Source organism: Aspergillus foveolatus, assembly GCF_047715535.1.
Source record: "Aspergillus foveolatus strain CBS 279.81 unplaced genomic scaffold BDW70scaffold_40, whole genome shotgun sequence".
Lineage (NCBI taxonomy): Eukaryota > Fungi > Ascomycota > Eurotiomycetes > Eurotiales > Aspergillaceae > Aspergillus > Aspergillus foveolatus.
In genome coordinates this window covers 24,590-36,079 of record NW_027396104.1, presented here as the reverse complement: position 1 = coordinate 36,079, position 11,490 = coordinate 24,590, and the positions used below count along the sequence as shown (strand labels likewise).

The following is an 11,490-nucleotide window of genomic DNA, read 5'->3' as shown; positions in this document are numbered from 1 at the left end:
GTTAAGCACAACGGCCTGAGACAAGCCATAGTATATTTGCGATTAAGTGCGGTTGTGTCACGATAGATGTGTATACCTTTGGGATACTGGTACTCATAGTGCCTGCTAAGCCATTATACGAGCTAACCTACCTTACATTCCCTGCAGTCGAGGTTCATACCCGGCCTCTTCGAAATCAGAGGTGTAGCATATCAGGACCTCCATCACCGAGTTCCTTCTCGTAATCGATCTGGAAATTTTATCAGTCAATAAAAACTGCTGTTAAAGCATTGAATGCGTACGTATCCTTCTTGGCATTATGTGCACATATCCCATTCCCATTTCAGACATGGTTAGGGATATCATTGCTGTTATTGCAGGGTCAATGAGGGCGACCACGCAAAGTACGGGACCATATATGCTGATGCTACGTTTTCCAGGTCACCAGAGAACAATCCATTTCCAAATCCTAACTATCTAGTCCTAATTCTTATCCTTGACCATACTCCTTAGCACCTCAGTCTCACCTTCCAACTTGGAAACACGCATCTTCAACTCGTCCCGTTCGCGCTTCACGGCTGCCAGTTCCTCTTCGAGTTGAGCTACCTTGTCGAGCTTGCGCTGGCGGTATCGTCTTGCGGCCAGGGTGTTGAGCTGACGCTTAGTGATGCGTGACAAGTGTTCCTTCTCCTTAGGAGAGGATTCGCTGGAGGGAGTGGAAAGAGATGTCGCGGAGGGCATGGGCTGAGACTGTATCGGCTTTGTAGTTGTGATATGGGTCGTGGATAGGTCCGTGGTGAGTATTGTTGGTTGGGTGTAATTGAACGTGGGGTCTGAGACAGTCAGTTGAAGTCATTGATGAAGAGCAGATCGATGGCATACCAGGAGAGTCAATGCTAGGAGTAAGTCCCTGACTCTGACTCCCAAGACTATTGGCAGGATGCTCGCTTTGAGGCAAGCAGCCCAAGGCCGTCCAGTCGATGTCGTCCGCCGTAGTTGTGGTGATTGACGGGTATCCAGCCGCAGCCGTCAAGTCAGTGAACTGATCAAAACCCGACGAAGAAACAGGATCCCCAGGGAACACAGACGGGACCAAAAGCGGGTCATAGAAGAGCTGTGGTGCGTTCGGGTCGAGGTCAACGGGAGGGAAGGCCGCTGAAAGATCGGGGAAAAGAGCAGGCGTAGAAGAGGATGATAAAGAAGAGTTCGAGGAGAGAAGAAAATCGGAGTCGCTGAAGGAATGGGGAGAGATATCGAGGTACTGATTAGACTGCTGGAGTGACCTGTCTTCCGACCAGGTACACTGCTGTGATCTGGCGGGCGACCGACGCTGCGGATATAGTGGCGGCGGCCATTGCGAGATAGTATAAGCCGGGTCTTGCGGCGACCCGGTGCCTCGGGCTGTTTATAAGATAGGAAAAGAGCGCTGATGACGCTTCGCGGATGGTATGGGAGAAAAAAAGAGAGCCTGGGGCAGGAGAGGAGGTCTGATCTTTAAGTAGGCCGTGGCTGCGGGGAGCTGATCGGGTTTAGCAGACGGGGTGGGGCAGTGTCTGTATTTGCTTTACAGCTGTAATATTACATCCTATACTTTGCATAGATCCAATTAGTTATCTCTTTATGAGGGAGTCAAACGATAGAGAGATCGCTCGTGAGTAGTGAGTCAGATGATGTCGGCCCAAGTAATCTTAGAGATGTCTTCCTATTGTTCATCTTTAAGCGCCTCAGTGCGCGTGGTCGGCAGCGGGCTGTTTCTTCATCCTCAAGCAGAAAGAATACATGGAATCAATATCACATACCATTATCATATTGGCTCCAGCCATCATTGAATGCCTTGGATCCAAGGAGCCATCTCCCGCCTGCAGGAGGCGCTTAGACCGATAGTTCTGCTACTAAAGTCTACAGTCTTCGAAACGCTTATATATCAACAGCCTATGATCATCCTCGCCCATTATGAGTTGACATGATTTCAGATGATACTTTCCTTTATCCCTCTTGCTTTACCCCTCTTCTTAAGTGCTAGAACCTGTGTGAGTAGCCCATACTCAGCTGCCCAGCATCACTCATACTGATGGAGGATGATGATCTTCAAGCGATATCGTAAGATATTGTATCAAGATAACAACGCTAGTCCCGATCTGCTAGCACTAAAATGACTCATTATTACTACAATATATGATCATCCAATCAGGTACTGTAATTGTAATCCTGCGGGGCGCAAAGGTGGTTCCAAAAGTGCCGAGTCTCAAGCCCCAAACACACCTGGCTTGCTGGGTTTCACATGCCGCGACGTTGTTGTCAAGTCTACACCGCTTAACCAAGCGACACTGGGAACATCATCGGCTCAGCCCTTTAGACTGCTCGACCGTAGTCAGACAGAAAGCGCTATGCTAGTCCGAATGTCGTCAGGTTCGGCCAGCGTCATCTAGTCGGCCTGCAGCTCCAAGGGTTCCATTATGTTGTTTTCTATGTGGTTGGAATACTGAGCTTCTGCTCCAGCAATAATTCAATTGTAACGACACAAACATTCACTGAGACAGTCAGCCTTAAAATTCAACCAAGCTGGAGACCTAGCCAGCGCGTCTACAGACCGTGAAGAGATGAAAGCCGCATCAGATACCGTTCCAGAGTCGTCCAATATGAAGGAACATTTTGCAATGAGGCTTAGCAGCCAATTGCCCCTACCAAGCCCGAGAGCATGGAGTTTCTCGCTGCTGATAAAGTCCCGGTGACCAGAGTCCAGGGTATTCTCAACCCAGAATGCTCAAGACCTGCCTGTTCTGAATACGTCGGAGGAGATACACTCAAATGGCTGCTGCCGTCTCCTGGCTCGCGGGAAAGGCTGGTATCATCCAGTTGGTCGAGGAAGTTCTAGGACACACGGAATATACTGCAACAGGATACAGTGATTTTGGACCTGCGCTATGATCAAGAACCTTCGGCACATGGAACCAGAGATATCTGCTTGTTACGAATCATGGTAGGTCAATTTTGTTTGACACCACACCGACTCGCATATCATTTTCTTGATAAAGAGTGTCATGGCTAAAAGATTTGGCGACGGCGATCGACCTCCGGGTGTTGAAGGTACATGTTAGACTGAGGGTACCGCATCTTACCGAAATGCTGGGATTCGGCAGCGCTATCATTACTTGGTGTTTCTAAATGATTGCTTTAGGTGATTGCAACCAATATTGATCAGTGTCAGCTAGACTTCTATATGGAAAGGTGGTATCTTCTCGAACGTGCTACTGATCAAGAGACGAAACGATGCGAAACAGCGAATGTTCGCATCCAAGATGATCCGAAAGACGCTTGGATGAGAAAAGTCCAAAAGAAACTACAAACGGAGCGGCCTATCCCGGGAACTTCTTGCTGCCAATGGCGATACAGCGAAGACGGTAACATTTAAGCAGAGACCCGGCCGTATCTTTAGCCTATGTACGATCAATCCCACTGGCCGAATTATATCTCTGACCCTCTTAAGACACAGATTTCAAGCAGAGCTTCAGCATCATGCGCAATAGTGTACAACCACGGTCCTCAACAGACCGACATTTCCGACATCCCGAAACTACTGCAGGGTTTCAGGTGTCTCAGCTATATACATTCCGCCACATCAGCGGCGCATTTATTCCTTGAACTCCTTAACCCAAAGGTTAACGGCCCTGTACGTGGAGCTGTGCGCTCCGTACCAGTAGATGGTCTTCTGGGGGTTGTCGCCATAGCCTTCAATGGCGAAGTAGTCCTTGTCCGCATGGGTGAAGTAGCCCTCCTCGTTGACGCCAAAGTCCAGCATGCTGGCGCCCTCAGGCAGAGCGCCAGAGTGGGGCCGGGTCAGCCCGACGGGCAGAACAGTCTTCTCGACGACGTAGAGGTTCTGGAAACCGGTAGGAGTGGAGGACTTGGAGGTGAAGGAGACAGCGCCAGTGTCAGGGGTCGAGTGGACTGTTTGACTTTTGTCAGACGGGAATTGGAGAGGATTGGGGAGTCGAAGAGGGACAAGAGGAAGGCTTACAGATGGCAATCTCATTGGTGGTAGTGTTTCCGCCGACATAGAGGTATTCTAGGAAGGATAGTTAAGACTCGAGAGGATCATGACCATCAAGTAGAGGTGAGTGGTCTGGTACTTACCACCGTCAGTCAGGACAGTGCTTCCGCCATCAGCCACAAGGGTAAAGGCAGAGGGAAGGGTAGCAGCAGTGACAGCGCTGACGAAGGCAGCAGCGGCAGCGAGAGAGAACTTCATTTTGTTAGACGGTAGACTGTAAAGATGGATTTTTGGAGACAATGGTTATGATGCCAATCCAGGGTATTGTCCTCCATATTTATACCCTGCCCAGCGGCCCTGGCACGTCAAGACTCTTCGACCAGGCTCTGGGGGAACATCCGGCATTGACGGCGGTGGACAACAGATTGACGTCGATTTAAGACATGCAGGGCTCGGGCAATGCTAGTTGACTCCACGGCCCTGAACATCATTCGCTTTGTTCCGTCGATCGCCCCTGATCCTGGCCGTTCAATATCTGGGAATGGAGCCGTGGTTCCCCACACAGCGTTGAGCCATGTGGACTCGTGCTATAAAAATCCACATCTTACCCAATTTTGAGGATTCTCCGACGAAATTCCACTACTCAGGAGGCCGGCTCTTGTTTCTCCGAGAAACGTCAAATAGCGTCATAATCCACCGCTATTTGGGGCGAATCGGTACCGGCGATCGCGGTGATCGGTTCGTTGGATACCTGGTGATGCCGTGGAAGACGTGTTTGGGAGGAAACTGTTTCTGTTGGTAGGATGGCCCCCCTGCCAGGCCGGCTAGAAACAATTGGTATGCTAGGTCAAAAGTGCCGCTGTGTGGAAATATAATCCGCCCTGGCTGAACCAATGCCGGCCAATGCCGGCCAGTGTAAGATAGCCCTAAGCATTTACCAAGGTGCAGTATATCCCCCGAGACCTTCGCGCTGGGACCTGCACTTGACAAGATCCGCTTCCTACAATGAGACCTAATTCAGGGCCGTAGATCGTCACGGGCTGTGGATCTAATATCAGCCGATAGCCAAAATATTCGGAAGGAGTAGGGTGGGCCCAGATAAGGACAATCGGGTAAAAGAACTTCTAGAAGGAATTTAGGCAAGCTTGGGTAATTCGATTCTTCTGCGGCAACTAGGCTCCGGAATATGGCAGTGACTAAATAATAGGCCAGATCAACGATCGTCGCAAGTACCAAATAGGACATATCCAGACAGGAATGAAAACTTCGAGGGTGGAGAGAACAAGAAGATGAATATCAGTAAGATATCTTGGCCAGGTATATTGAATACTGGGAGTATTGGTGAGTTACCAAGATGCTGAAACCAATGAATATCAAGCCGGTCGTGTAGCACTGCACTGCTGTATATACACAGCGTCCCATATATGGTCTTCTGAAAGTATACTCCCTGGCCATCTCACCACCGGCCCACTGCGAGACAAACTGGGCGCGCAGCAGTCACTGACTTCAATAACGCCTCCTTCACCTTCCAACAACCTCGAAGCCTATACTTCCAGGTTCCGAACAGAGCCTTTTCCCCATCGGGTAGCTTAGGAGCACCGCATCTCAGGGATACTGTTTCCTGGTTAGCTCGGGAGTAGAAGAGCCGAGACATCGCAAACTCAAGCATAACTGGTGCGGCATTAAGTTTGGCTTGAGAACGGCCCAGGTTGTCGGTGCCTTGAGCATTGGTTGCCTAATACTGAAACGGTGCTGCGCAGAGAATTAGGGTAATGCGCAACTGCCATATCCCATCGCTCCATCCCTTCACCAGTAAGGCACCAACACTTCATACGCTTGATGATGTATGTACACCCCGACTTCCCATGCACGTTCTCGAAGTTCGTGGGTCAGGAACTATGTTAGCGAGGTTTGTCCGCTATTCGTAAGATCAGCCAGGGCGACGAGCTGGGTAACCATGACCAAGTCACGCTTTGGTATTCATGGACACGAAAGCGTACGGAACACCAACTAGCATGTCTGCTGGTTCTACATTTTCGGTTCAATAAACGTTGCTGTGTTGTTGCTGTGTTGTTGCTGTGTTGTAGAGCAAATCATGTTCGAATTTCTTGAAAAATTTAGGCGTTTAGCGGATTGCAGCACCGGCCAAATATATATATATCGGGCTAATGACCAACACCCGCCCGGCGCGCTTCTACACGCTTGTATTAGCAAGCATTGGGACTCGCTCACGCATCTGAAAGGGAAAACAACACACGAAAAAAAAAAAAAAAAAAAAAAAAAAAAAAAAAAAAAAAAAAAAAAAAAAAAAAAAAAAAAAAAAAAAAAGATAAAAAACAAGAGACCTGGCCTTAAAGTCGTCCCGCATTGCTATGGCATATCTCCTAGGTGTCGGGTTCGGTGTGGATTGTTTGGGAAAACACGCGCCTCCATGCAGGCAGAACGGGTGCAGAAACCATGCAAACCCAATGCACAGGTTACATTAAAGGCTTAAAGAATAGAAGAGGAATAAAAAAAAATAAAAAAGGTAAGGATGACCGCAGCGGGTAGTAAAAGAGGTTGGAGGTGATAGACAAATACAAAAAATTTGCCCCCACACCGGATCGAACGATGGACCTCTCCATTGCCGTCGTATGATAACCAAGTCATCATATACGAGTGGAGCGCTCTACCACTGAGCCATAGGGGCGGTTGATGACTATTCTATCTGTCTGCTGCTTTATAATCATTACTATACTCCCATGGTTGTATGTAACTCGAATCCGCAAAAGCGTCAATTTTTTGAGTCAGTTTTCCTGTCGCGTCCGACCTCTATCACAACAACATCAAGGTTGATGCTCTGCATGATTCTGGGCCGCTAAAAAAGGTTCAGCAGGTACTATTGAGCGATGTGGATACACGAACGAATATGAAATGACATTTCATCTCCTCCGCGAAAACGACAACGTGAGGCCGCCAGCGCGCTCCTTCAGAATGGCGCGGACCACTACAATCACACCAGCGATCCCGTTTTCTGAAACGTACAATGCATACGGACCCGCGCTTTCCGAGGCTGCAAGAGAGGGCAGGAATGAGATGGTGGAACTCCTATTAGACAACGGCTCTGACATTATTCACAGGCGGGCGGGAGAACTAGTGGTGTCTATCCTTGAAGACGCCATATCCGGTGGCCACAGCTCTACAGTCCAGCTTTTGCTGGATCACGGCGCCGGGATCGAAATACTTGGCTGTTACAAAACATCTCTAAAGGCAGCAGCGTACTACGGATTTCCGATGCTGCTCTTCTCCTGCTGAAAAAAGGAGCTGATACTGAAATCAAGGCTGAGTTCTGGGCACAGCCCTCCAAACAGTAGCTGAAACAGGGAATAAGGATATTATCTAGCTATTACTGGACCGAGGCGTCGATGTTAATGCGTATGCTGGCACCTGGGGCACGGCGCTCGTTTCCGCGATGGAAGGACAGGCGCCGGACATTATAAAGTTGCCAATTGAGCATGGTGCTGACCCGGCGCAACTAATGCACGAGTACTGGAAAAATGGCATGTTGTCACTGAACAGTATCATCGACAGATGGAAAGGGGGGTGATTCAACTGTGACTTAGAGGCTGATACGGGAATGGGGCCAATATTGAGCTAAAAATCAATTGTAGGCACCCTGGCAGTGCGGCTTTAGGTCAAGCTGATGTTTGTAACCTGCAAATCATCGCGGGATTCCGGACTAGTCTACCATAATGGCGACGGACTGGGGGATGAAAATACGGTCGCTTGAGCTCTGTTGAGCTGAGGGGACAGGATGATTGCATCTCCCTGCGAATCAAAGGCCTATCGTCTATATAATCATTCTTAGCGGAGGTCAACTGCACCATCTTTTGGTTGGTTTCATCGGAGTTCGGGGTCTTTCATAATAAGATGATTGATGGAAAGTATACGCACAAAGATTGGCCGTAGTCTGGGAGCCGCATCTAAACATAGATGTGGAGAACCCGAAGAGTCTTGTCCTGATCCACGCCAACACGAATCATTCGTCCGTATCGCACCTTCCCAAGGCTACCCATATGACCATATTATGTGGAAATGTAGTTCGGTTGCCGATTATCATCATACCTCATATTTTCTGTTTATATCGTCTCGCTTACCGTGGTGCAAGGCACCCCTGGCGCTAACCATAGTGGCGCTTCCAATTGCAATACGGACAGTGAACCCGAGAGGCTGTATTGCTCGGCACTTGTGGTGACTGCGAACACGGTCACAGGGGTCTGGAGACGGTGAAGCTATTGTTGGGGAAGGGACGGATATTGGAGATGTGGACTCGGAAATAGCAGTATGTCGTTTCGGTAGGATGGAAGAAATGAGGTCCGACGGTTGAATCTATCAGCTCTGAATGAAGAACGAATAAATTAATATAACTGATTCCGCAGTCGAAGGCTGGTTGGCCGTTGTGTCGGTGCGGACGTAGAAGTTACTTGGGCTCCGTAACCGCAGAATGCATTTTCCTGTGAAGACAAGCCACAATCAACGGAGAGCAACCAGGCAACGACTTTTGATAACTCTTACCTTTTCCCCGAACCATGTTCCAGCAAGAAAGTAGAGAAACCAAGAAGCAGTCTTGGGTGATGAGAGTAAAAGGAGCAATAACAGCAACATCGGTAACAGAGCAGACCAGCTATCCTGGCAAATGCGAGAGGATCCATCCTCTGTGGACAGGGGTGGCCACGAGCCGGGCAGGAAAATAAAGAGACGGGCAGACAGAGTTCACCTCCTCATTGCATTTCGCAAGTCTGTTGTTCGGGAAACGAGAAGAAGGACAAGAAGATCCCTGGATACCGTGGTAGACTATGCAGTTTCTGTGATGGGTTTGCAAGGCAGTTTCCAAATGATCCTCTCAGATCAAACTTTCGGCGTACGCACTGGCTCAGTGCTAGAGGATTCATTTCAGACAGCCTTGGGAAAACGGTTGGGAAAAGGGGCTGAGTGCTGACGAGGTTGACGGGCTTCTCGACAGAAAGTGCGGTAGCAGTAGCTGCGGATGAGGCTCTCTTGTCGAGTCGCGGCAACAGGCAGCAACTCGTAGTAATGCCATGCGCGAGGCATGAGCCTAGATGCAGCAACAGTCCGTATCAGAATTGACGTCTCATGCAGGAGTCCAAGAATGTTGCATGGGCTTGACCTCAATCTCAGAATTGGTCCACTGGACACTTGTATCTATCACTCGTCTCGACGCAGATGGCAGCCACAAATTAACCTGACCGTCGCATCACTACAGTCATATCTCGTTTCTTGGCAGCAAATATACTGGTGATCGAGTACAACAATTTCAAGGATCTGTCGAGTAGCCAGGACGGAAACAACTCGAGCCGAGGAGCTGGATGTGCAGTCTGCACAACCAAAATTACCTCCATCGAACCTCTGCATCTCTGGTAATCAAAAAATTCAATAGATTCTGAGCTAGTCTTGGCCAGTCTTTGTGCGAAAAATGGAACGGTTGTGGTATTGTAATCGGCGGCTTGCTAATAATCTTCCACAAAGGTATTCATACATACTGCCAAAAAGAAGCGAAATAGAGTGAAAAATTAAGTAATTGAATTTTTACGGCGTCATTGCTTCGGCGCGTAACTCGGATCTAGGTTTGTCAAGGAGCCACAAGCCACTAGAAAAATTTCAGCTCGAGGAGTTGGTAAATGAAGTTCCAACGATCGTCTGGCTGCTGGCGGCATCTAGTGTTGATTCCGGCGGTCTGGATCACTGTGCAGAGCAGCAGTAGGATAGTGATACGTAGCAGCGAGACGGAGCAGCGAGACGGAGCAGTAGCATCGTGCAGTCGCATGATGCAGTGGCGCGCCTTGAGATGCCGTAAAAAAATCGGCAGGAAACCGGATTCCAGGTACAGATGGGTGTAGCGTGTCTTCCTCAAACTGATACAACGCCTTCATCCAGGTTCTGGAACATCCCAGATAGGGATCGACGCCCACAGCACGTCAGATTAGGAAATGATCCCATGATCCTCGACTCCCGACATCCTCAGAGATTACGGGCGTCTGAGCGGAGACGCCAGAGGCCCAGGTGTCAATAGGACGCGCTGACAGACGAGCCTTCAGCCTCGCTTCGTCGCCTGTGGACGGAGGTTCTAGCCTGCTAGTCCACTAGGACGAACTACCGAGATCGGCGGGCTACTTCTCGCTTCATACAGCAGAATCTCGAAGAACTTGGCTCGGTCAATGCCAGAAGAGGCGGATGGTGGGCCCCCGTCTCTGAGGCTTCACTTGCGGATTAGAGGCGGGTGGCAGCTACTAGCCCCTAGTAAGAGAGAAATCTTCCCAAGCTTGTTCTCTTGTCAGAGTGTTGCGGGGGTGTTATTACAATACACAAAAGGTCAATCAACGCGTCGCGCTGTTGCTGCGGCAGCCGTAGGCTGCCACTGGCCGCAGCGCTTCGCCCGCCCATCGGGCAAAATCAGCTCCACCGGGTCAAGACAGTCACATAGTCTCGCATTATCATTATCAGCGGCTTGGACTTCTGTACCTACTAAATGGGCGGATATTTTCATCAGACAGGAAGTCCCAACGTGATAGGTCCTGCTGCGTAGAGTGGAAGTGGAGAGCTCCCCAACCTCACCAGCCTAGTGGCTGAATTAAGGATCTCCGCCTGCATGTATTATTGCCGTCTAAAACGAACCATCGGCTCGGTTCCGGGGAGAGGTCCTGGCCAGCCAGCTCTGCTGAACCTGTGTACTGTTGGCGGGTACGTTCAGATCATATGACCAACTGGGCTGCCGTCCCTGCAACGAAGCCGTGCCAGTACGGGCCCCATCGATATCTCTTTCAACCAGGCGATTGGCTGCCCATCCCTCCAGGGGTCGCCGCCGCAACACGACGAATCCAGGAATGCTGAGGACACGGCAATGAGCAGCACACGAGCCAAAGCCACCTGATGCACAGCATAATTCCGGACCAACTGGGTTCCGTTCCGAGGCCGTTGGGCAGTTCGTCGAGGGCGGTGACCCACGGCCTCCAAACGTCTGGTCTAGGAAACAAGTATCATGCATTGGTTCCTGCGTCTGAGAATAAGATTCCTTTTGGTATTTTCGCTCACCAACGAGGACCTAAAAAATGCACAGAGTGGGCATACCCGAAATACAGCCTTTTCCCAGTTTTGAGCTTCCCTACTGGGAAACGTTCTCACGGGAAGCCAGCGTCTACTAGATTGTGTATAAACAAGTACCAAACGTATCTAACTCTTGGAAATGTTTTGTATGGTCAAGGTATGAAATACTGCAGTGAGAAGATGAAGTTAGCTAGCAGCCAGAGCCAGCTCCAAGCCCCGCAGCAAACACAGACTATGGCAGGGACCCAGCTAACAGGTTGTGGGAGCCGGGTAGTTGGGGATAGAGCCAGGCCAGAGCCAGGCCAAAGCCAGTCCAAAGCCAGTGAGGGGCTAGGCAAGAGCCCGACAGCAGTGTGGGCCCGGAGACAGAGCAAGACCGACTTGCGATACAGTTCTGTGATCTATCAAAAACGTTAAAT

The 11,490-nt window shown here is 49.8% G+C and overlaps 4 protein-coding genes and 1 non-coding gene across 5 annotated transcripts; 1 reads left to right on the top strand and 4 right to left on the bottom strand.

Moving 5' to 3' along the window:
• Positions 1 to 389: 389 nt before the first annotated feature.
• Positions 390 to 1,334, bottom strand: BDW70DRAFT_169553 (bZIP transcription factor JlbA/IDI-4; the record flags this gene model as incomplete). The annotated part of the gene is made up of 3 exons (XM_073742711.1): positions 390 to 812; positions 862 to 1,240; positions 1,284 to 1,334. The coding sequence occupies 3 exons, from the start codon at positions 1,332 to 1,334 to the stop codon at positions 463 to 465; spliced, it is 780 nt and encodes a 259-aa protein (XP_073594093.1). The 3' UTR covers positions 390 to 462.
• Positions 1,335 to 3,273: 1,939 nt separating this feature from the next.
• Positions 3,274 to 4,393, bottom strand: BDW70DRAFT_84500 (uncharacterized protein). Its single transcript, XM_073745013.1, has 3 exons — positions 4,114 to 4,393; positions 3,998 to 4,045; positions 3,274 to 3,927 (listed from the first exon to the last, which is right to left on the bottom strand). The coding sequence occupies exons 1-3, from the start codon at positions 4,226 to 4,228 to the stop codon at positions 3,611 to 3,613; spliced, it is 480 nt and encodes a 159-aa protein (XP_073594092.1). The 5' UTR covers positions 4,229 to 4,393; the 3' UTR covers positions 3,274 to 3,610.
• A 711-nt stretch (positions 4,394 to 5,104) lies between these two features.
• BDW70DRAFT_140014 (uncharacterized protein) lies at positions 5,105 to 6,243 on the bottom strand. The gene has a single exon (XM_073737518.1). The coding sequence runs from the start codon at positions 5,637 to 5,639 to the stop codon at positions 5,427 to 5,429; it is 213 nt and encodes a 70-aa protein (XP_073594091.1). The 5' UTR covers positions 5,640 to 6,243; the 3' UTR covers positions 5,105 to 5,426.
• A 315-nt stretch (positions 6,244 to 6,558) lies between these two features.
• Positions 6,559 to 6,659, bottom strand: BDW70DRAFT_t134. Its single transcript has one exon. It is a non-coding gene; the product is annotated as a tRNA-Thr (tRNA).
• Positions 6,660 to 6,674: 15 nt separating this feature from the next.
• BDW70DRAFT_140013 (uncharacterized protein) lies at positions 6,675 to 7,838 on the top strand. Its single transcript, XM_073737517.1, has 2 exons — positions 6,675 to 6,755; positions 6,846 to 7,838. The coding sequence occupies exon 2, from the start codon at positions 6,884 to 6,886 to the stop codon at positions 7,262 to 7,264; it is 381 nt and encodes a 126-aa protein (XP_073594090.1). The 5' UTR covers positions 6,675 to 6,755; positions 6,846 to 6,883; the 3' UTR covers positions 7,265 to 7,838.
• The last annotated feature ends 3,652 nt before the right edge of the window (positions 7,839 to 11,490 follow it).